Below are 20559 nucleotides of genomic sequence, written 5' to 3'. Positions count from 1 at the left end.
CCAGGCAGGGGGGCCCAGCATGAGCTCTGGGTTCTTACAAACTGGATGGGAACAGGCAAAAAGTGAGAATTTCTGTCTGACCAATATCCAGAGCAGCCCTGGGAGCAGTGTCTGGGTCTGTCCCAGCTGTGCTCACCCCAGTGCCGGAGGTGAGCCAGCTTTTCTAAAGCAGCCCTTTGCCTGTTCCCAGGGAAATGCAAAGCTGGTGATTGCATGGGTTTGGGAAGGGGGGTGTTCTCCTGGAGGTTGTTCAGAATCAGGGAGCTCTGCAGGAGCTCTGTGGGACTGTCAGCACAGCACAAAAACAGCCCTGTGCTTCCTCCAAATGTTCCCAGTCCTCCCAGGAGCATCTAAACTGGCCCCAGCTCACAAAGCCAACTGTGTACAGACCATTTTTATGTCAGATCTGTTCCCAGCAAGTGCCAAAAGCAAGCACAGGGGAAAGCTTAAAAATAAACCAGGACAGCTCTGAGAAGGATGAATTTGGGTGGAGCAAGGAATGGCAATTCCAGCATTCCCCTGATCAGCTGCACTGAGCAGAAAGGATTCTCTGGCTGCAGGGCAGGGTTTGGAGCCCTCCCACCAGGCACACGCCTGTCCCACACCCTGGGTGGGGTTCTGGAGGGGCCAGAGCAGGAACCCACAGCCAGAGATGAGTCTGGGCAATACCAGCCCTGGCAGCATCCCAGAGCATCTGCTCCAGCCTCAGCTGCTGCTCCTGCCTCACCTGAAGCAATTGTTGGGGGGGTTGTAATTGCTTTCCAAACTTAAAACAAAATCCCAACCCTCTCCCGAGACAGAAGCACTCCTGCCCTGCCATTCCTAGGACAAAGTTGTGATTTGTAGTGCACATCAGCCTGGAGAAGTGCTGAGGTGCAAATTTGCATTTGCAGAGCTTCTGCTTCATGACTTTGTCCTTAAATGCAAGCCTGGAGTGATTCAAGTGAGTTTCCACCCCTAGGATGAGATTTTCTTCCTCTTAATGCTCCAGGATGAAGTGTCCAAGTTGTTCTGCAGTGTCCAAGTTGTTCTGCAGTTAGATCAGCGTTACCCATTCCCTGCTCGTGTGGGAAGCAGCTCCAGTAGAGAGGGGCAGCATCAGCCAGAAATGATCCAGGCAGCCCCTGAGCCTCCCTCCAGGGCTGTGAAGGAAAGGGAGAAAGGGAAAAGCTCCCCAAGCATCAAGAGCTCTCCAGCCACATGTGCACAAAAATCTCTTCTCTGCCACGTGACGGAGGAAGAGGCACAGATCCATTACACAATAATAAAAATATGCCTTTGGCAACGTGGAGCCAAAGTGGAGCTGCTGCAGGAAACTCAAACTACGCACCAGAAGGAGTAAAACAGGGATAAAAAGGACCAAAGTCAATCCTGCACAGCCCTCCCAGGACCTGCTGAGGCAGGACAGGGCTGGGGATCTGCAGCAAAACATCTGCCTGAAGCCCTGGGGGCTGCCAGCGCCCGTCAGGATCTCACTGGGGAGATCAGGCTGGTGAGTAGATCAACTTTTCCTTTTTCTGCTCTCCCTCCTCTTAACCTTAACTTTGAAAACTTCCCAAATAAGGTTCAAGTCACTGAGCACTCAGGTTTCCAAAGCCTGTACAGGAATCCATAAAGGCAGCAGTTGCCAGTTAAAGAAATAACACCATGAGGGAAACATTCCTGAGCCTTTGCTGGGAGCTCCCACCTCCCTCAGCCTGTCCCTGCTCTGGGCAGCTGCCGAGGCAGCTCTGAGCTGGGGCTAGGGAAGCTTTGGCTCAGGAATCCCTGGTGTTCCTGCCCCAGCCTAGGGAAGCTTTGGCTCAGGAATCCCTGGTGTTCCTGCCCCAGCCTAGGGAAGCTTTGGCACAGGAATCCCTGGTGTTCCTGCCCCGGGCTGGGGAAGCTTTGGCACAGGAATCCCTGGTGTTCCTGCCCCAGCCTAGGGAAGCTTTGGCACAGGAATCCCTGGTGTTCTGCCCCAGCCTAGGGAAGCTTTGGCACAGGAATCCCTGGTGTTCTGCCCCAGCCTAGGGAAGCTTTGGCTCAGCAATTCCCGGTGCCTGAAGCCAAGGGAGCACTGCAGGCTCAGGACAGAAGGTGCATCCTCTATTTTCCCCCCCTTTGCCTTGCTTTGTGCAGCAGCAGGGAACAGATCAAACCCCTGTTGGTGTAAGTACTTCCCTGGTCCCTGTCAGTTAAATCTACCCATTTCAGGTGTTCTGTCACTGCTGTCACACCTGATTTTACCTAAATCAGCCTTGTACCCAAGGGCTCCTTTTGCTTCCACCCTGGGGATGCTGCAGGGCAACCTCCAGAGCTGAGAATTAAGCTTATGGGGATAATGATTATCTTTAAGATTAATTAAGACACCTTGAGGTACACCAGGAAATTGTGAGGCAGAAAGATGGATGTATTGTTTGAGAAAGCCCCAAATACTGAAAGGAAATAGAGAAGAAAGTCCTGGTGTTTGCTCACTGCTGGGTCCCCTCATCCTGCTCCTGCCTCCCTCCAACCAGCAATTCCCCCAGTTTCCTATTTCCACATGGCCCAGGGTGGCTTCCCTGGCCAAAAAATCACCATCCAAACACTGCACATGCCACCAAACCCTGCATCTGGCAACCCTCAGGGATTTCCTCTGGGATTTCAGCCCAGCTGCCCTGGAAGCAGCAGGAAGTGCAGCTGATGCTGGCTGTTCCAGGCAGGATCTTTTCTTACAGAAACACTTCTTTAATGCACAACAGATATTGGTCATGGCCCAAAGGTCTCTAACCCTGGTGACAAAGCCATTGGTTAAAATGTCATTGGAAAATCAGCCCTGCTGCTGCACAGCCTCCTGTGCCGGGCTGGCTGCCCACACCACAGACATGGAGATGCTGATCTGCTTCCAATTTGCTTTTTGGAGCTCATCAGACCTTCTACATCGAGGAGCAATTTTCCTTTTAAGGTGGAACACCATGAGGTTTGTTCTCTTTCAAAAAGATTTCTTGAAGAAGTTATTTATAGATGCTCTGGTGGATGTGGTGGTGCTTTGCATCCCACACACGTTCTGGGATATGGGATGAAGCTTCTCATGGAGCCATTAATTAACTTAGGTACTGCCCATTTATCCAAGAACTGGTCCCACAGACCTCCCAGCCTCAGGGGATTTTGTTTGCCACTTTTTATCCCATCAGGTCAAGGAGCTGGGTGGTCTCAAGGTAACAGAAGTGATTATGGTAAGAAATGTCAGAGGAGGAGCTGCCCGCCCACCCTCTGCTCCTCCTTGCACCTTTCTTCTCCACATGAGGCATTCCCAGATTTTCTCCAGGTTATACAGCACAGTTCCACAATGACATTTTTCCCTGCCACAGCTTGAGTCACATCTACCTCCAGGTGCTGTCCCTTCTCTGCCCTGCTGGAGGGTTCCTGGGGAGCAGGGATGTGGCTTTCCTTGTGATCTCCCACATTTTGTTTCCCTTTCCATGAGCTCAGAAGCCTCCATTCAGCTTTCCACATGAACACTGGGTGATGTTTTCCATCTCACAAGTCCAACCAACTCCTTTCAGCAGCAGCAAATCAGAGCTGAAGACCCAAAGGCCTTAGCAGCCAAATCCAGCCCTGAATCTGGTTTGCATTTCCCTCTCCTCTGCATGTTCTTAATTATAAAATCACAGAACTGGGGGCTCCCACTGAGCATAAATGTGTAGGATCAGCTGGCTGGATTTGGAGCATCTAAATATGCATTTCCACCCCTCAGGAGCTGAGAGCAGGATGAGAGTTAAGGCCAATGTGGAATTCAGCCAGTGCTTTGAGCATCTTACTTCCAGTGCAGGAGTTGCACGTAACACTGCTAAAGCTGAGCTGCAGTGGGGAAGGGGATGAGGCTGAGCTCAGACTGACAGGAACAAGGCACTTAGGCCTGGCCCAGAGCCTGCCCAGCCTGTCTTCACATGGTGGGATTTGTGCTTCGAAGAAACCCCAGCAACCCAACCATGGGCAGGTGATGGGGATGCTCACACCAAACCCCTTCCCCTCCTTCCACTGCCCTGATCCCAAGCAGCTGCTTTCTGCACCCCTCTGCTCCTGGGGTTTTGGAGGAAAAGAGCAAAGCAAAATCAGGGATGGCCACAGATACAGACCTGGAGATGAGTAAGTTTGATAACAATATTGGTGTGACCTAGAAAACTCTGTGAGCCAAGTCCTTGGGATCACATCACACCAAAGCAAGAGGGCCAAAGCATCTCCCATTTCCATTCAGGTTTGCACAGCAGCCACGCCAGCGGTGCCACAGCCGCTCCCATCCCGTCCCACAGGCCGTGCCATGATCTCGGCCGCGCTGCTCCTCTGGACGGTGCCCTGCGTGGCCAACCACATCCTGGGTGGCTCTGGCAGGAGGGAGCTGCAGGAGGGTGCCCAGCTGGCCTGCAGCCTCCCAGGGCCCCCCGGACCCCCCGGGCCCCCCGGCGTGCCGGGCCCCCCGGGCACCGTGGGCAGGATGGGCTTCCCTGGCAAGGACGGCAAGGACGGCCAGGACGGTGACAAGGGCGAGCACGGCGATGAAGGTAAGAGAAGGAGCTCAGGGTGACAGTGGGGAGGTGGAAGTGTGCTCAACAGCCCCTTCACCTCAGGGGAAACTCTGCCAGCAATTCCCAATGGTCCTGCTCGTCTGAGGGGTCTGGGCTGGCATCGTGTCCTGGCAGCTCCGTGTGGTGGCACCGTGAGGTTTGCCCTGAGCTGATCACGGCTCTCTAGAGGACACAAGGAGCTGGCCTCTGGTTCCTGCTCCCAGGAAAACCTGAGAAAGGGAAGGATGGGCTGGAGCAGTGTAAAGGGACAGGGACAGGCCAGGCTGACCTCATCCAGAGCAAACCATGGAGCTGAGGAGGGGTCAGCAGGAGCAGGGGCAGGGACAGGGGCAGGAGAAGGAGCAGCAGGAGAAGGAGGAGCAGGAGCAGGAGCATCAGGGGCAGGAACAGCAGGAGCAGCAGGGGAAGGAGCAGCAGCAGGAGCAGCAGCCCTGTGCTCAGCAGTGATTTCTCTCTGCCACACTAGGGAGCACTCCTGCCTCAGCAACGCCAGCAAGCCCAACCTGCGCCTGCCTCCCTCCTCCCTGCCCAAATCCGGAGAGCACATTTCCAACCGCAGCTGCTTTTCGAGCTGCTTTTGCTACAGCAGGTCAAGGGACACGGCATCAATCCTCTCGGTTTTGCTCATATCAGCCAGAGTCACTGCCAGCCCAACTCCCCATCTCAAGGCAGCCCCTGCCTCCTGTGTTTGCTGGTTCATCTCCCAGCTGGGCTGGGCTTTTTACCACATCTACATTTACTTTTACCTTGTCTTTAATCAATTTCATGCTAAATGTAAAAAAAAAAAAGGAAAGAAAAAAAAAAAAAGAGATGAGATCAAAGGTGCTCAAAGTGAGGCTCTGAAAACTTCTCAAACCTGCCCCACTCTGTAAAACTCAAATATCTGCAGCTTGTCTTTAATTCCTCTTGTTTCTCAAGAAAAGCCAGAGAATGGAATCAGTCTTTTGGTCCTTAGAAAGGACAGAGTTCCACTGTTACCACACCACTCCCTGCCTGCCCTGGCTGGTCAGACTGGACAGATGTCCAGCCCCCGGTGGGATTTCATTGGGATTCTCACCCCACAACAGCTTCCTCTGAAATGAAATCCCTGCTGCAATGCTCTAACCCCCTTCCCCCTGCTGGAGCAGCTCTTTCCCTCAAAAGTGATAAGAAAAACTGATAAGATCATTTTTCTTCCAGGTCCCCAGGGCAAAACAGGAAACCCTGGCAAGCCAGGCCCGAAGGGGAAAACAGGAGACCTTGGCAAGGCAGGGCCCCGGGGGCCCAAGGGATTAAAGGGAAATCCTGGGAAAATCGGGGCCCCGGGCAAGAAAGGGCCCAAAGGGAGCCAGGGCGAGCCGGGGCTGCCAGGACCCTGCAGCTGCAGCGGCAGCAGGGCCAAGTCTGCCTTTTCTGTGGCAGTGTCCAAGAGCTACCCCAGGGAGAGGCTGCCCATCAAGTTTGACAGGATCCTGATGAACGAGGGCGGCCACTACAACGCTTCCAGCGGCAAGTTCATCTGCAGCATCCCGGGGATTTACTACTTCACCTACGACATCACCTTGGCCAACAAGCACCTGGCCATTGGGCTGGTGCACAATGGCCAGTACAGGATCAAGACTTTTGATGCCAACACTGGGAACCACGACGTGGCCTCCGGCTCCACCATCCTGGCACTGAAGCAGGAGGATGAGGTGTGGCTGCAAATCTTTTACTCAGAGCAAAACGGGCTCTTCTATGATCCCTACTGGACAGACAGCTTGTTTACTGGATTCTTGATTTATCCTGACCAAGATTATCTCAATGAAGTGTAGGATGAGAAACTATGGGAGAAAATAGGAAATGGGCCTCAGTCCAACAGCGTGGCCTTGCATGGGACATGTCTGGGATTATCAGATGATTCCACATTTTCCTATGGGATTATCAGTGGATTTCACCCTGTATGGGCTATCTAGACTTTTCCTTGGTGCCATCAAACCCACAGGGTACCTTCCAGGCTTTCAGCAGCCTCATGAATGTCTCCATCCCAAAGCCACTGTTATATATTCCATGATTATTCCAATGGACATGGACATATGACTCAAATACTGGTGCAGAATGCTTTGGCTATTGCAATGTTATAATAAAGCATGGAAACCAACAGTCCTTTCCTAAAGCTGAGCTGGGAAGTGCCATTGATGCTGGAGGTTGTGTCACTGGGCCTCCTCCCCTACACCCCAGCACAATCCTTGCTCATGGAATTGGGCTTTGCCAGCCAGTTCAGAGTCTGGGATTTGTCAGCTGGAGTTGGAAAAGTCCCTCCCAGCCCCATCAAGGCAGTTCTAACAGCAAAGGCTTCTGGTTTGCACAAGAAGTGATTAAAAGGTCTTGTTTTTAAGTTTCAGGGCACAAAGTGGTGCTCTGAGCACCATGGAGTCCCTCAGAGCAGAGTCAGAGTCACAGAAGGGTTTAAGTCTCATCTTGTTCCACCCCTGTCAGATATTTAGGAACAAGGTAAGCATTAACATGAGGATGTTTGTAATACCAAGAAAGAGACAAAGACAAAACTTTATTTTATTTGTTTTATTGTTGGCTTTCAGTGCACTAGAACAGACTGGCCTTGCTGCCTTAGGCAATCTTTTTGCTGGTCCTTTTGTAGACTACACCAGAAGAAGTGGAAATCTGGAACAAAGAACAAACCAAAACTTAGGTTGAGCAGCGTAATCAGAGCTCCAGAGTCCCAGGGCAACAGCCTGGGGATGGCTCAGAGCCCGTCCTTCACTTAAGATTTTTTTATAAACTTCAAATTTTAGCATTTTCTTTGTTTTTTATGAAGTGCCCTGGGTGTTTGAGCACTCACCTCTACCAGCTTCCCCCCAGAGATCTCTGCAGTGTGGCGGTAGTTGGGGAAATCAGCTACAAGTTTCCCATCTTCCATTTTGACAGTTGCCTGTAAGAGAGAAAGGGTTCATGTGGCTGGGGCTGCTGGGATTTCTGTCACCAGATTCTGTAAGCACCTGCACACCTGGTCTGATGAGTGTGTGTGGCACAGGGCTAAACCCGTGGGCTTTAGTTCTGGAATGTTCACAATTTAAACAGACACTTGTTCATCTCCCAGTTCCTGCAGCTCCCAGATCTCCACATCACTCCTTAACACTCTGAGAATGGTCCTGGCAGCAGCCCAGGATCAGGGATGATGGAACCAGGGAATCCCAGGATGGTCTGGGTTGGAAAGGGCCTTAGAGCCCCTCATGTCCCACCCCCTGCCATGAAGGACACCTTCACTGGGTTTGCTTCCCACTCTAAATCCAAATCCACCCGAGGCTGGGGAGCTGAAGAGCTCCCTGAGCTCACCTTGAACTTCTTGCCCCCGAAGGTCTCCATGTCTGCCTCGCTGCCCACGGTGAAGCTGTTGGTGGTGGTGCGGCCCCCAGGGAAGTGCTGTGTCCAGGTGAAGTCATTCCCATTCTGCACCACCTCAGTCACAATCTTGCAGTTCCTTCCCATTTCAACCTTCTCACTGGAGAGACCTTAAACAATAAACACACAGAGTTTATCAAATCTAAGCTGAATTTGAACTGAAGGATGGAAGTGGTGTGTTTGTTCCCAGAGCATCTGATTTGTTCATTTCTCATTTTTAATTTTACAACAGCAAAGCTCTGAGTTGAAATTACTGATGTAAAGAAATATATTGGTACATTAATGCATTTGCTAAAATAAATCTTGCATTCTTCTCCCTAAACAATACTCAGGAAAAAATTACAAAGGACATGAAATATTCCCTTCTCCTTAACCTACACACGCAATGCTTGGAATTTCATGTGTGGGACCTGGGGCCTTTGCTATTTAGCTGCACATACCTGCTTTCGTATTTGCTCTTCCTCTTTAACTAGATGCACATGGAGTCATGGAATCTTTGGACAGTTTGGGTTGGAAGGGACATTAAAGATCATCCAACCCCTGCCATGGCAGGGACAGCTTCCTCTGTCCCAGGTGGCTCCAAGCCCATCCAGCCTGGCCTTGGGCACTGCAGGGATCAGGGGCAGCCACAGCTGCTCTGGGCTGTGCCAGGGCCTCACACCCTCCCAGGGAAGGATTTCTTCCTAATATCCCATCTAAACCTACACCTGCAAGTCTGAATCCATCCCCCTGTCCTGTCACTCCATTCCTTGTAAAGTCTCTCTCCATCTTCCCTGTAGCCCCTTCAGGCACTGGGAGGCCACATTTGGGTCATCCTCAAGTTTCTCCTCTCCAGGCTGAACAATCCCAGCTCTCCCAGCCTTTCCTCAGGATTTTTATCCAACCCATGCCCTGTGCCTGACCCCAGCCAGACTCACCAATCTTCTGCACAAAGGCATCGTAGTTCTCATCAGCCTCGAACTCGTATTTGCCTGTGAATGCCATTGTTCCCTTGGGATGAGCCTGGGAAGAGGAGCAGCAGCTGGATCAGAGCAGGATGGATCAGTTGGGCTGAGCTCTGGCTTTATAAAGCAGCCCAAGCTGTCAGCCCACCTGGCCCACACCCCTTGGAAGCAGAACTTTATGGTGCCGTGAGTCAGAGCGATGCCATCGACCCGGCTGGGAATCAAGGTTATCAGGCAATTGTCATCCTTGCCAATAACCTGGAGATCAGCAGGAATCAAGGCCAAAGGCTCCTTTTCCTTTAGTGCAGATTTCAACAAAATGATGTGTTTTTACTTTTAAGATTTCACTGTTTTTGCCTTCAGGATGGAATAAAAGTAAAATAAAAATGGACTGTGCACCAGTTCTCAGCTCTGCAGAGAAAGGCCTGGGGAAACTTGGGTCACCACCAGGGTTTGCTTTGCACTTTTGATTTAAAAGTGGCTGTGAAATGACTCTGACAATCCTGAAAACATATTTGACACTTAGTTTGTTAATTACAGCTCCTTCAGCTTAATCTCAAGGTTGAACTCAAAGGAAGGAAAGTTCCTTCCCCAGCTGGACCCCAGTGCTGAGGCCCCACCTGTAAAGAGCACAGGGAGCTGGGCAGGGGTGACACAGCCATGGAAGCCTCAATCCCTGCTCTGTTCCAGAAGGATCTGCACAGCCTTGGGAAGGAGGTCCATGAACTCAAGCCATAAACTCTCCTGCTCACATAAAATTTGCAGGGACAATTGCACTGGCAGGACCTTGGGAGAGAGATCAGGCTGGATAAGGAAATCCCAGTCCTGTGTGAATGGAAGGAGATAATCAGATTATATGAACAGTACTTGAGCTTTTATGCTCCCTGTCCATAAAGATCAGAATATATTGATAGCTGTGCCGTGGTGAGATACAGAAATGCTGACAGCTCCATACAGACATGGATGGGATATTCCACAATGCCATGGTGTGGTTCTGCTGCATGCAGAAAAGCTCAGCGCTGCATTTGGGGGTACCAGGATGATGTAAATTCCAAGTGTGTGGCATTTGGAGACAGTGAACAGGAATAAGTTGTCAGAGGAGTAAAAGTCTTGTAGAAGCTCATCCCCAAAGGAAAAGGTCATCCAAAGTGAGCAGTGAATTCCCTCTGCCTCCCGAGTCAGCTGCCTCTGATATGCAAAACAGCCGAGTCTTCAAATGCTGCTGGGAACAGAGGGAGCTTTAAGGAGCCAAATCAAAGCCTTGGAAATCTTTACTTTGAGAATTTGCTTGCACAAAATAATAACACAGCGTTTTTGCATTCCTTTTGTCTGTGGAGTCCCTTCGCCCTTGGGTGCTCCCAGCAGCCCCCCAGGTTTATTAACCTTTCAGAGAGCCAGGGAGAATCACTGGGACACAAAACGAGGATGAGGAAGGCAATTCCAGCAGTGACTGAACCAGGCAGTGCCGGGCTTTGAAGTGATGTTAGAGCTGGATTGAACCTGGAGTGGGAGTACGGATCCAAAACATCAGCGGGAGCTCTCCAGTGAGCGCAGAGCTGCAGTTAATGACTCCGAATGGAACTTGCTGGGGAGAGCTGGGGAGCCCTGAACCGGCCGTGGCAGCCTCCTTAGGAAATGCTAATGATTATTAATTCCTCTGGTACTCGGAGTAATCATTGCTAATGAATTCAGGATGAGCTCATTTGGCGTTAATGTGCTGGGTAATTCCAGGGGAGCCCTGGAAGCTCGGCCTTGTTAAGTGCCCGTTTAGTCTGGTCCGAGGTGCTGCGGCTCTCCGGCCCTAAAGAGCAGAGAATTCATTACCAGAATGGGGCTCCGTTATTGGACAGAGCTCAAAGATTGCACAGAAATGCTCCTGCCAGGCTGCACAGGTGACACACAGAGCTGTGGATCTGCCCAACAAAACCGGGAAAAACACCTGGGGACAGAAACACCTGCAGGGGAGGAAGGCACAGATCTTCCAAAAATCCCAAATTTTGGGGACTCCCTAGGAGAAAATTCAATTATTTAATGTGACAACACTCCATCAGGAGAACCTTCAGTGTGTCTGGATCTCCAGAAAAGAAATTTCCAGAAAAACAAGACAACCAAAGGATTCATCCAGGCTGGCAGAGCCTCTGTGGGCAGGGCTTGGGTCCCACTGGTGCTCCTGATCTCTGAGGTCTGGGCTGGGAATTACAGAGACAGAGAACAAAACCTGAAATCTAAACTAAACCTGGTACCACAACTTGCTGGGAATTTAATTCCCTCCTTTCTCCAGGATTCTTCCCTTTAATGAGTTACCAGTGATATCCAGTGAAATGGGATGGGGATGCACACCAGAAATGGGAAGCTGTCTTGATTTTTACCAACTACAAGAGAAGGCTTGAATTTTGTTAAGTCAGTTTGGATTTGTGTATCCTGAAAAGGCACAGAAGACTAATTTTGGCTGCTCTCAATTTGGCTTCCACAAAACTGCTCAGATTCCTTTGAAGTATCATCCTTGGATTAAGAGCCACTGTGGAATATTTTGAACTTCAGTGGTTTTAGTCTAATATAGACATTATTTCAAAGGTTGTTAAAAAGGAAGATATCATTCAACTTGATCTGCAGGGTCTTCTGGTCAGAAATCAGAGTTAAAGCTCCTCTCTCTGTGGATTTCTTATATAGAAATATATGAAGTTGTAATTAAGTTAATAACTGACAGCCCTAAAGACAGGAATCATTGCAACTCTTCTGGACTTTTCTGAGCAAACCCCAAAGCCACCCCCTTTATCTGCACAGTTCATGGGCTGGGTTGTAAAGATTTTATTACTTGATAATATCTGTGTGATTGTCCTTGCTACACATCAGATAACAGAGCTCCAAATGGAACTTATCCTCCAGGGAATCTAACTGGGATTTCCTCACATGGCTGTGGCTCCAGAGAGCTCCTGCTGCTGCAGAACATTCCCTGAGCTCTGCTTCCCAAAGCTCTGGCCAAGGAATATTCAATCAAACACTGCTCTGCAGCTCCAGAACATTCCCTGAGCTGAGCTTCCCAAAGCTCTGGCCAAGGAATATTCAATCAAACACTGCTCTGCAGCTCCAGAACATTCCCTGAGCTGGGCTTCCCAAAGCTCTGACCAAGGAATATTCAATCAAACACTGCTCTGCAGCTCCAGAACATTCCCTGAGCTGGGCTTCCCAAAGCTCTGGCCAAGGAATATTCAATCAAACACTGCTCTGCAGCTCCAGAACATTCCCTGAGCTGGGCTTCCCAAAGCTCTGGCCAAGGAATATTCAATCAAACACTGCTCTGCAGCTCCAGAACATTCCCTGAGCTCTGCTTCCCAAAGCTCTGGCCAAGGAACATCCAATCAAACACTGCTCTGCTCTTTCCCTGAGGGCACATCTGCTTTGCAGCTGACCTTTTGGTGTTCCCAAGCCCCCTCCTCTCTGTCACCCTCTGAAGCTTTTCCTGCTCTCCCTTCCCCTGCAGCTCACCTGGGACAAGGCTCAGGAGGAGCAGAACCTGCCTGGAGCTGGGACAAACCACCCCAGGAGCCAACCAAGGAGTGATTTCATCTGAAATCATCTCAAAGGTGAGCAGGAGAAACCAACATTTCAGTGCATTTTTCTTCTGCCAGTGCATGGTTGAGTAAGTGCCCCACTGAAAATACTGATCCCAGTCAAGTGTGCAGGGACAGCCAGATCTGAGAGGCACAGGAGGATTTCTTTCCTTGGAATACAAGAAAAGCCAGTTTTCTTTGCACAGGAAGCCTCTTCTGGGCCCCAGCTCTGCTTTGATGTGTGTGATTCACAAAAACATCTCAGTGCATACTTTCAGCTCTTTGAAATTGTTTATATTGCCTTGGATACATTTATCAGGAGAAGAAAATATACTTGTGTGGCAGAGCAAATACACACATTTCACGTGCCATTCCTTCCCCACCTCCACACCAAGCACATCTTTGCATCTCCTTGTTCCAGAAACTCTTTTATTACATCTGGTGTCCCTCTTCTGCAGTTTGATTTATTCCTGAGTTGCTCAGCACTAAGTTGGCTCTTACTAATCAAACAACATTGATGGGAAAGTGGGAAAATGAGACTGGGTTGGTAACAGCTGTGATTTCCTCAAACCCTGGAGTAAGTCACATTTCTCTTAATGATTCCCTCCAGAATCAGAAGAAAAATCTGGAAAACACTTCAAAATCTGAACTTGTACTTAAGTGTTGCTTTACTCCAGAGTACCAAACAACAGCTGCTTCCCTCCTAAACAGAGGGAAAGCATCAGGGGCCAAAAAGCCCCCAAAAAGTGGCAGATTGGCTCAGCTGGTCAGAGCAGGCTGCTGACAACACCAGCTTTGTTAAGTGTTGGACTTGATGATCCTTCCAACTCAGAACATTCTGTGAGCTGGAAATTTATTTTTTAAAATTTGATTTTTAACCTAAACTTGTCTTTTCCAGTGGCTCAGACTGGTCACATGCACAGGTCACTCTCAGGTTGTTCAAAACCTCAGTGACTGGGTAGGAGCCAACTTCCCAAACTTTGGCTTCCTCGGGCACAAAATGCTCTTGCAGAATAAAAGAATTTGCCTGCAGGAGCAGTGCAGGATCCCTGCTGCCCCTCTGGCTCCCCTGGTGGCTCCAGGAGCAGCAGGGTTTGTGGGATTTGTGTGGCAGCCAGGTGAGCTCACCTGTGCTGGGCCACAGCACCATCCAGTGTCAGCTCCCAGCTGCTCAACCCTCTCCTGGGAACTGCAGGGGAAAAGCTGCAGGAGAGGTAAAGAAACCAAAACACCTCAGCTCTCCCTGCATCAGAACTGGGTTTTTTTACCTTCACAAAATTCAGGATCACAGGATCAGGGCATCACAGACTGATTTGGGTTGGAAGGACCCTGAAGAGCCTCCATTTCCAACCCCCAGATGCAAAGTTTGGGGGCACAATGTGGATTTTGAAGCCAAAGGGGACTCTGTTGGGTCTTAATCTGCATTTTACAGAGCTTTTCTACCTGTGATCTGCACTCAGGGCCTGTTTATACCCTGGCTTGGGGGGGATTTTTATCTGCATTGTTTGCCATCCAGGGCTCACTAAGGCTCTTTGGCCAGGGCATTTGAACCTCCTGAGCCTCACCTTTGGCTGCCTCCCCCTCCTCTCCCAAAATAAAACCTTGCAGGTTGTTGGTACTGTTCTCTGCTGGCCCCAGGCTGAGCCAGGGCCAAACCCAGGATCTGTTTTCTCTCCCTTCCTCAAAGCTGGAAAGCAGCTCAGGGAAGGTGAATGAGCTTTGTGTCCCTGCAGGAAGGAGGAATTCCCCCAGGGAAGCAGGGAATGAATCCCAGCAGGGACTATTGGCCATGGAGTGATGCTCCCAGGGCTGGCAGCAGCAGGAGGGGTTTGTCCAGTCCTGGGGTTTGTCCAGCCCTGGGGTTTGTCCAGTCCTGGGGTTTGTCCAGCCCTGAGGTCTGTCAGGGACTAGGAAAAAGGAGCACACAGGGATGGGAGCTGCAGGGAGAGGCTTCCCACCCCTCCTCTGGTCCTGAGGAAGGAGGACCCAGCCAGGATTGACTCCTGGGGCCAGCACAGCTCTCAGGCTCCAGGGAATGGGAATCCCAGCAGAGCAAGACACAGGGAATGCTGCAATCCTTCAGTGCTAATTCAGGGTCTTGTTTGAGGAAAAAAATCCTCCTCCTGCAACAATGGCTTTGTTCTGAGAGGTTCAGTTTTGTCTGGTCAGTGCCTGCTCTTTTAAGTCATTGTGACCTACATACAGAGAGGATCCAAATAAAAAATTAAAGAGAAAGAGCTCTCTGTGACACTGCCTGGCTGAGCCAGCCCTGCAGTTCTGTGGCCTCTGGATTATTTTTTCACACAGGGTCAGATAGGAGTTTATACAAATTTTGTATGGTTGGGTTCTTTTCTTCATTATCATATGAATGTTTAAATATCCCTCTTCAAGGAAAAATGTAGAGTTTTCCCACTGAGGGTGAAGGGAAGGACACACCCTTGCTTGTGCTGTTATCCTGATAATATAAAGAAAAACCCAGCCTGGAGCTGTGCCTGTGAATAAAAGCCAGGACTGAGCACAGGGTGAGATTCTGGAGCTGACACCTCAGCCACCCTGATCCCCAGGCTCCTGTGCCAGCACACAGCACAACAACTGGGTTAAAATCATTTCCCCCAGGACACTTTGATGAGGTCTGGATGGCACAATAAATTCCTCTGGAGATGTGGAATCCAAGCCCTGCTCTAAGTCACGTTTAAATCAGGATTAGTGGGACCATGACTCCTGCTGCCTGCTCATTAAGCTGGGTGACATCAGTCTGGGATCAGCTCAACTCCCAGGGGCTGCAAACTGATTTCACAGCCCCAAGGGCTGTTCCACCTGGAATAACCCAAGCTCTGAGCTGAAGGAGAGCTGTGCTGCTGCCCCAGCCCCTGCAATCCCTGCCACAGCTGGAGAAACAGGAAAATCCCAGGGACAGAGGTGCCCTGCAGGGTCCTGTCCCTGTCCCTGCACAGAGGAGGGCAGCTCCCCCAGCCTGGCACCCTTCCCTGCTCCAGACAAGGGAAGCAGCTGGCTGGGGGTGAAGGAAGAAGCAAATTAGAGTTTACAGGGATCAAACAAGCCCCCATCACTCCTTGTGCTTGGGGCTGCAAGGCCAGCTCCCATCCACCTCTGCTGCTGATTGTTTTTTTGACAGGAATTGCTCCCCAAACAGTCATGTTCAGTGATTATTTGTCTCCTTCCCTCTTCCCCTGATTACAGCCAGACTGGGACATCCCTGATCCGCATAGAAATGAATATTTGAAAAGGCAGGGCTGTCCTCCCAGGGCCCTGAGCACCATCAGGAATCCAGATTTACTGCCCCAGCAGAGGCCAGGGGGGTAATGAGGCAGCAGCAATGGGCTACGAATCAGGAGAAAGGAGCTCAGAAAAGGGATCTGCCTTGGCACATTCCTGCCTGGCTGTAAATTCAAATTATCACTGAGGTCCTGCCTTTATGTGAGGAACTTTCACCCGATTTTGCAGCCCCAGTGGCAGAGGCTGCTCTGCACTGCAGCAGCTCCTCTTGACTCAGCAATGTCCCGAGTTCTGCTGTGCTGATGGGCAGGAAGCACCATCCAAAAGCAGAGCCACTGAGCAGGACTTTGCTGTGTCACTGTGGATGGAGTCCTGCTGCTCCTGGGCTCTCTGCAGGACAGCTTTTCCCTGTGAGTGCTCCCTGTGTGCCCTGTGAGCACAGATCTGCCAGGGCTGGGGGAAGCGCTGCCATTAACTGCAATCCCTGCACCCAGGCTGATGCAGCTGCAGCAGGAATGCTCAGGAATGGCAGCAATTGTGTCCTGCCTGTGGAAAACACATCCCAGCCTCAGCCCTGCACACACCAGAGCCCTGCAATCAACACCTCCAGCCTGGGCTCCTTCCCTCCCACCGAACCTGCAGAGATCTGTGGGTCTGTGCTGCTCTGGATCTCCCCCTCGGAACTGACTCATGTTTTCCCTCTTTTGGGAATGATTCAAGAGCTTCCTCTGGCCTGACCACATCTGACTCACCCTGGGTGACTTCAGAAATGCGAATCTAATTGAGATTGGTGGAGAAAAAGCAAAACTAAAGTCAAATTGTAACTGCTGATGTGACAAAGTAATCCTGCCTGCAGTCTGCAGGCAGAGGATTTATCTGCCTGTCGTGGTCCAAGCCTGCATCCACCAGCCAATTTCATTTGATTCTGAGGGAAAAAAATCATGAATATCAGGAATCCCTTTTATATTAAATTTATCCCCTAGAGGAAAACCCTTTGCAATGGTAAAAATTCCCGGTAGCACAAAGATTTCCAAACCCACTCAGCCCCGGCTGTGACCCCCTCGGTGAACACCCACAGAAACAGTTTGACACTCCCCAGACACAGTGTCCCAGAGAACAGCGTCTGAACTGCAGAGCTGTTCCCTTTGAAGAGCTTGCACAAGCATTTCAACCTTTCCTATTTCATGCAGGAGACAGTTGCCAAGTCTGCTCTGTGCCTGCAAGCACAGAGAACAGAGGATGCTTTGTGAGGACTGATTATATTCCATTTACCAAATTTTAAACAGGGCTGATTTTTACATCTTTCATTCTTCATCTCAGAGAGGACAAGAGATTTTCTCCTTCCTGCACTGGGGAGGTGTCTGGCTGCTTTTATCCAGAATCCTGACTGAGACTTCTCCTTTCTCATTAAGGAATAACTTGATTTAATCCTGGTAATTCTTTTGGGACCCAGTCCCTCACCTTGCATTGTGAGGGAGTTTCCTACAGAAATGTGTCCCTTGAGGGCTGCAGCATGAAATTCCAGACTCCAGAACATTTTTTTGTCATTCCCAGGGATGCCAGAGCAGAACAAACAGAGCACCTCAGCCATGTCCTGGGCTGAGGCACACGAGGTGGGGAAGGAACACGGAGCAAACACCAACTGCACTGCCAGCACAGCCATGCCACTGCCAGGGCAGCTCTGACAGGAATTATCCAGAGTGCAGGTCCCAAAACACGAGGGGTGACCCCTGTGTGAAGGGCAGATTGCTTGCCAGCAGCAGCTGTAATTCTCAGCTTTTTCCTCAGAACAAACACCATGGCATGGTACAGTTCATCTGTTTCCCTTACAGTCTTCCATCTCTTTATTCCAGGAGTTAGGCTGAGCCTAGGGAAGCCCACAGTCCTGCACAGAGCATTACTGGGTGCTTCCTTCTCAGCATCAAGTACCTCTGTTGTGGTTTCATTTCTGTGTTTCTAAACCAGTATGAACTGTGCCTGGGAAATGCATTTTTTAGAGCACCTCTCCATGTTTTGGAAGCCTAACCTTGCCTACTACCAAGAGAAACAGCCACACACTCCCAAGCAGTTGTTCCAGTGAACAGAAATAAATTTAAGCAGGCCAAGGTATCTTTCCCCAGCAGAGTTTGTGCTGCTCAGCACGGTGGTTTCAGCAGCAGTGGGGAAAGAACAGTTAAAAAGAAATTATTATCCAGCTCCAGCAGCAGCTCCTGGGCACTGCAGCTTGGGCCTGCTCTGTGATAAACCCACATGGGGGATTGGATTAGATTAGGGCAGCATAGAGAAATGCAACCAGCACATTTCCTCACCAGGGTGGTGACACAGTTGTTGAAGGTTTGCACTTTTATTATTTGCTGAAGGGTGAGTGGGGAGAGTTTCACTGGGCCAGCTCTGGCAAGAGGGTCACAGGCAGGATCCAGCCCTGATCCCAGGGAGTGCAGTTAAAAGCACAAACAGTGCTTTGCAAATCATCAGGATTGGCTCTAATTCCATTCCTCTTGTGCCTTTGGAGCTGCTAACAGACAGATGTGCAGGAGTCAGGCTGAGTGACCCTGACAGAGATGTTCTCATTCCTGCCCTTTGGCACTTTATGGACTTGTCTGTGACACAACCAAGGAAAAGGATTTTTAGAGTTCCCATTGTGATTGCATCACTCCAACTCTACACCCCCCAAAACTCTTGGACAAGCAACATTTACTGTCTTTTTTGCACAGATCACCACGTCCTTATCAAACCTCTCATGTCAATCATCTCTGCCCTGGGTTTGTGGAGCAGCTGCCAATCACTCCCCCTGCCATCACAAATCCCAGGGCTTTATTGATTCCAGCTCCAGAGCCACAGCCTGTTTTGTTATGGAGGTGATGGGATGTTTTTTTCCATGGCCTGAGTTAAAGAGAGTCTCTCAATGAGGGCAACACAATTTCCCAGCCACTGACAATCCCTGAAAGGTAACAGAGCAAGCTCTTGGTGCGAAGAATTCTTTATCTTGATGTGCAAGCCCCTTGCAAATGGTGCTGCTCAGGGTCAGAACTTAGATTACCTGGGAAGAGAAATTAAAAATTGACCTGACTTCACCAAAGGAAGGGACTTGCAAAGGATTTGCAGGTGAGCTCTGACAGGAATTCAGGCTGAGCCTGGGCACTCCATAAATTGATCCTGCTTGGAATTAGTTAGGAAAGGGTAAGAGAAGATGTTTACCAGATATCCATAAAATACAGGGATACATCTCTTGCTTGAAATACACTTGTGTCAAGAGGTTCCACAACTGAAAGGCCACAAGAAACCAGAACATGAGACAGTGACAAGAACAAAGGTCTGTGAGAGAGCACAAGGTGAAACACTGACTCAGAGCAATCTGGGAGATAATTTCCTCACCTATTCCCCCTCAGTCCCTGTGATATTTTAAAGTAATAACAAACTTGTCATTTTTATTCAGCACCAGGGTCCCTTCATTATTTTTATCCAGAAAGCAAAAATACACAAAGCATTCAGGGACACACAGTCCAAGGTCTACTTTCAAAATCAGAAAGCTGAAAATACTTGAAAAGTGATTACAGCACTTCTTTGCTCCCACCTCTCCCAGGAGAGCTGCAGACCTCAGGAAGAGCTGGGACTTATTTTTTGGGTTGGTTTGTTTGAGTTCTGACTGAAAGACAAACTGCATGGCGAAGTTGAGCTTTCAATACTTTTGCTTTTTAAGCATGACTTTAAAAACTTGACTGCATTGTCATTTGTGTCCTGCCCCTGCCTTTGGAACAGCTTCAAAAGTATCCCAGGAGAGCAGAGGGAGCCAGGGGAGGGTGGGACCCCAGGCTCTGCAGTGTCACCATCACAGACTCTGAGCTCCCAGGAAGGTGCAGGTACAAAAGCTGCAAGTGCTGAGTGACATGGAGGATGTGACACAAGAGTTCCTTGGTTTTACTCAGGTAAGCCATGAGGGCAAGCTGGCTCCAGCAGGGACAGCCTGTTCAGGCCCTTCTGAAACCTCCCTAGAAAATCCCACTGCAAATCTCTTCTCTTTTGGGGACCACCTGCAGTGCTTGGCTCTGGGCTGCACCAGTCCATTTCTAATTGTTGTATGTCAGACAAAGTCAGGCTGGAAAACACATTTGTCTCCACCAGTCAATTTGCTGAAATCCATTCAATTTTTGAAGTCAAACAATTAGCAAGAAAGCTGAATGTCTCAGTAACTCTTCATTTAAGGAGAGAAATTAGTTTGTAATTTATGGAATAACTTGATGCATCTGAAAGACCAATTTTCTGGTCCCCGTGTCATTGTCAAGGATAACATTCAGCACTTACACAACATTTCATCCTCAAGTTGTTTTTAAACCTTCACTATAATTAAACCACATCACTCTTGTGTGAATGAAATGTTATTGTCCATTTTCACAGCCAGCAGGGCTGAGGCTCCACGTGAGTGCCAAAGAGAAGGACACAGTGTCACAGGCAGTTGGCAGCTGCTCCTTCAGCTCACAAGTACAAAGGATCCAAATGATTACCAGGCAATTCCATTTCCTCTATTGTCCTGTCTCCTTGAGCTCTGTCAGCACCAAACCTCGAGGAGAACAGCCTGGGGAGGATTCCCACTCCTCTAATTTGGTGTTTTACCCTCCCTGCTACTCCTGCTTGAAACAGGACTCAGCAGAGGTGAGGAAAAGCCACACCTCAGCAGCTGGACACTCTTGATGTGAACAGAGCTTGGCTGCAGATGTAGAAAAACCTCAGAAACACCACAAGGAACAAAAAAGTTCCTCTGACATCTTTATGGCTGAAGAGACTTCTGTAATTTCTCACAAGACTTTTATGAGGAATTCTCTATTGATTACCAAGCTTCTTTACCTGCAGTTGAGTTTGGCTCCAGTGCTGGTGTCCATTTTCTCAGAATGGAGAAGTCCATGG

General features: G+C 49.7%; 2 protein-coding genes across 2 annotated transcripts; one reads left to right on the top strand and one right to left on the bottom strand.

Annotated features, from left to right (window-relative positions):
* Window positions 1–851: 851 nt before the first annotated feature.
* On the top strand, window positions 852–6951 carry C1QTNF2 (C1q and TNF related 2). Its single transcript, XM_033073267.2, has 3 exons — window positions 852–1492; window positions 4220–4523; window positions 5727–6951. Exons 2-3 carry the CDS (start codon window positions 4283–4285, stop codon window positions 6338–6340), a joined length of 855 nt encoding a protein of 284 aa, XP_032929158.1. The 5' UTR covers window positions 852–1492; window positions 4220–4282; the 3' UTR covers window positions 6341–6951.
* Window positions 6952–7076: 125 nt separating this feature from the next.
* Window positions 7077–18860, bottom strand: FABP6 (fatty acid binding protein 6). Its single transcript, XM_033073268.1, has 5 exons — window positions 18856–18860; window positions 8843–8927; window positions 7860–8035; window positions 7366–7455; window positions 7077–7187 (listed from the first exon to the last, which is right to left on the bottom strand). Exons 2-5 carry the CDS (start codon window positions 8907–8909, stop codon window positions 7134–7136), a joined length of 387 nt encoding a protein of 128 aa, XP_032929159.1. The 5' UTR covers window positions 8910–8927; window positions 18856–18860; the 3' UTR covers window positions 7077–7133.
* Window positions 18861–20559: the final 1699 nt, after the last annotated feature.

The sequence above is a fragment of the Catharus ustulatus genome, chromosome 15 (genome assembly GCF_009819885.2).
Source record: "Catharus ustulatus isolate bCatUst1 chromosome 15, bCatUst1.pri.v2, whole genome shotgun sequence".
In the NCBI taxonomy this organism is placed as follows: Eukaryota; Metazoa; Chordata; class Aves; order Passeriformes; family Turdidae; genus Catharus; species Catharus ustulatus.
Note: the sequence above shows the minus strand (reverse complement) of the source record. Positions and strands in the feature narration are given on the sequence as shown.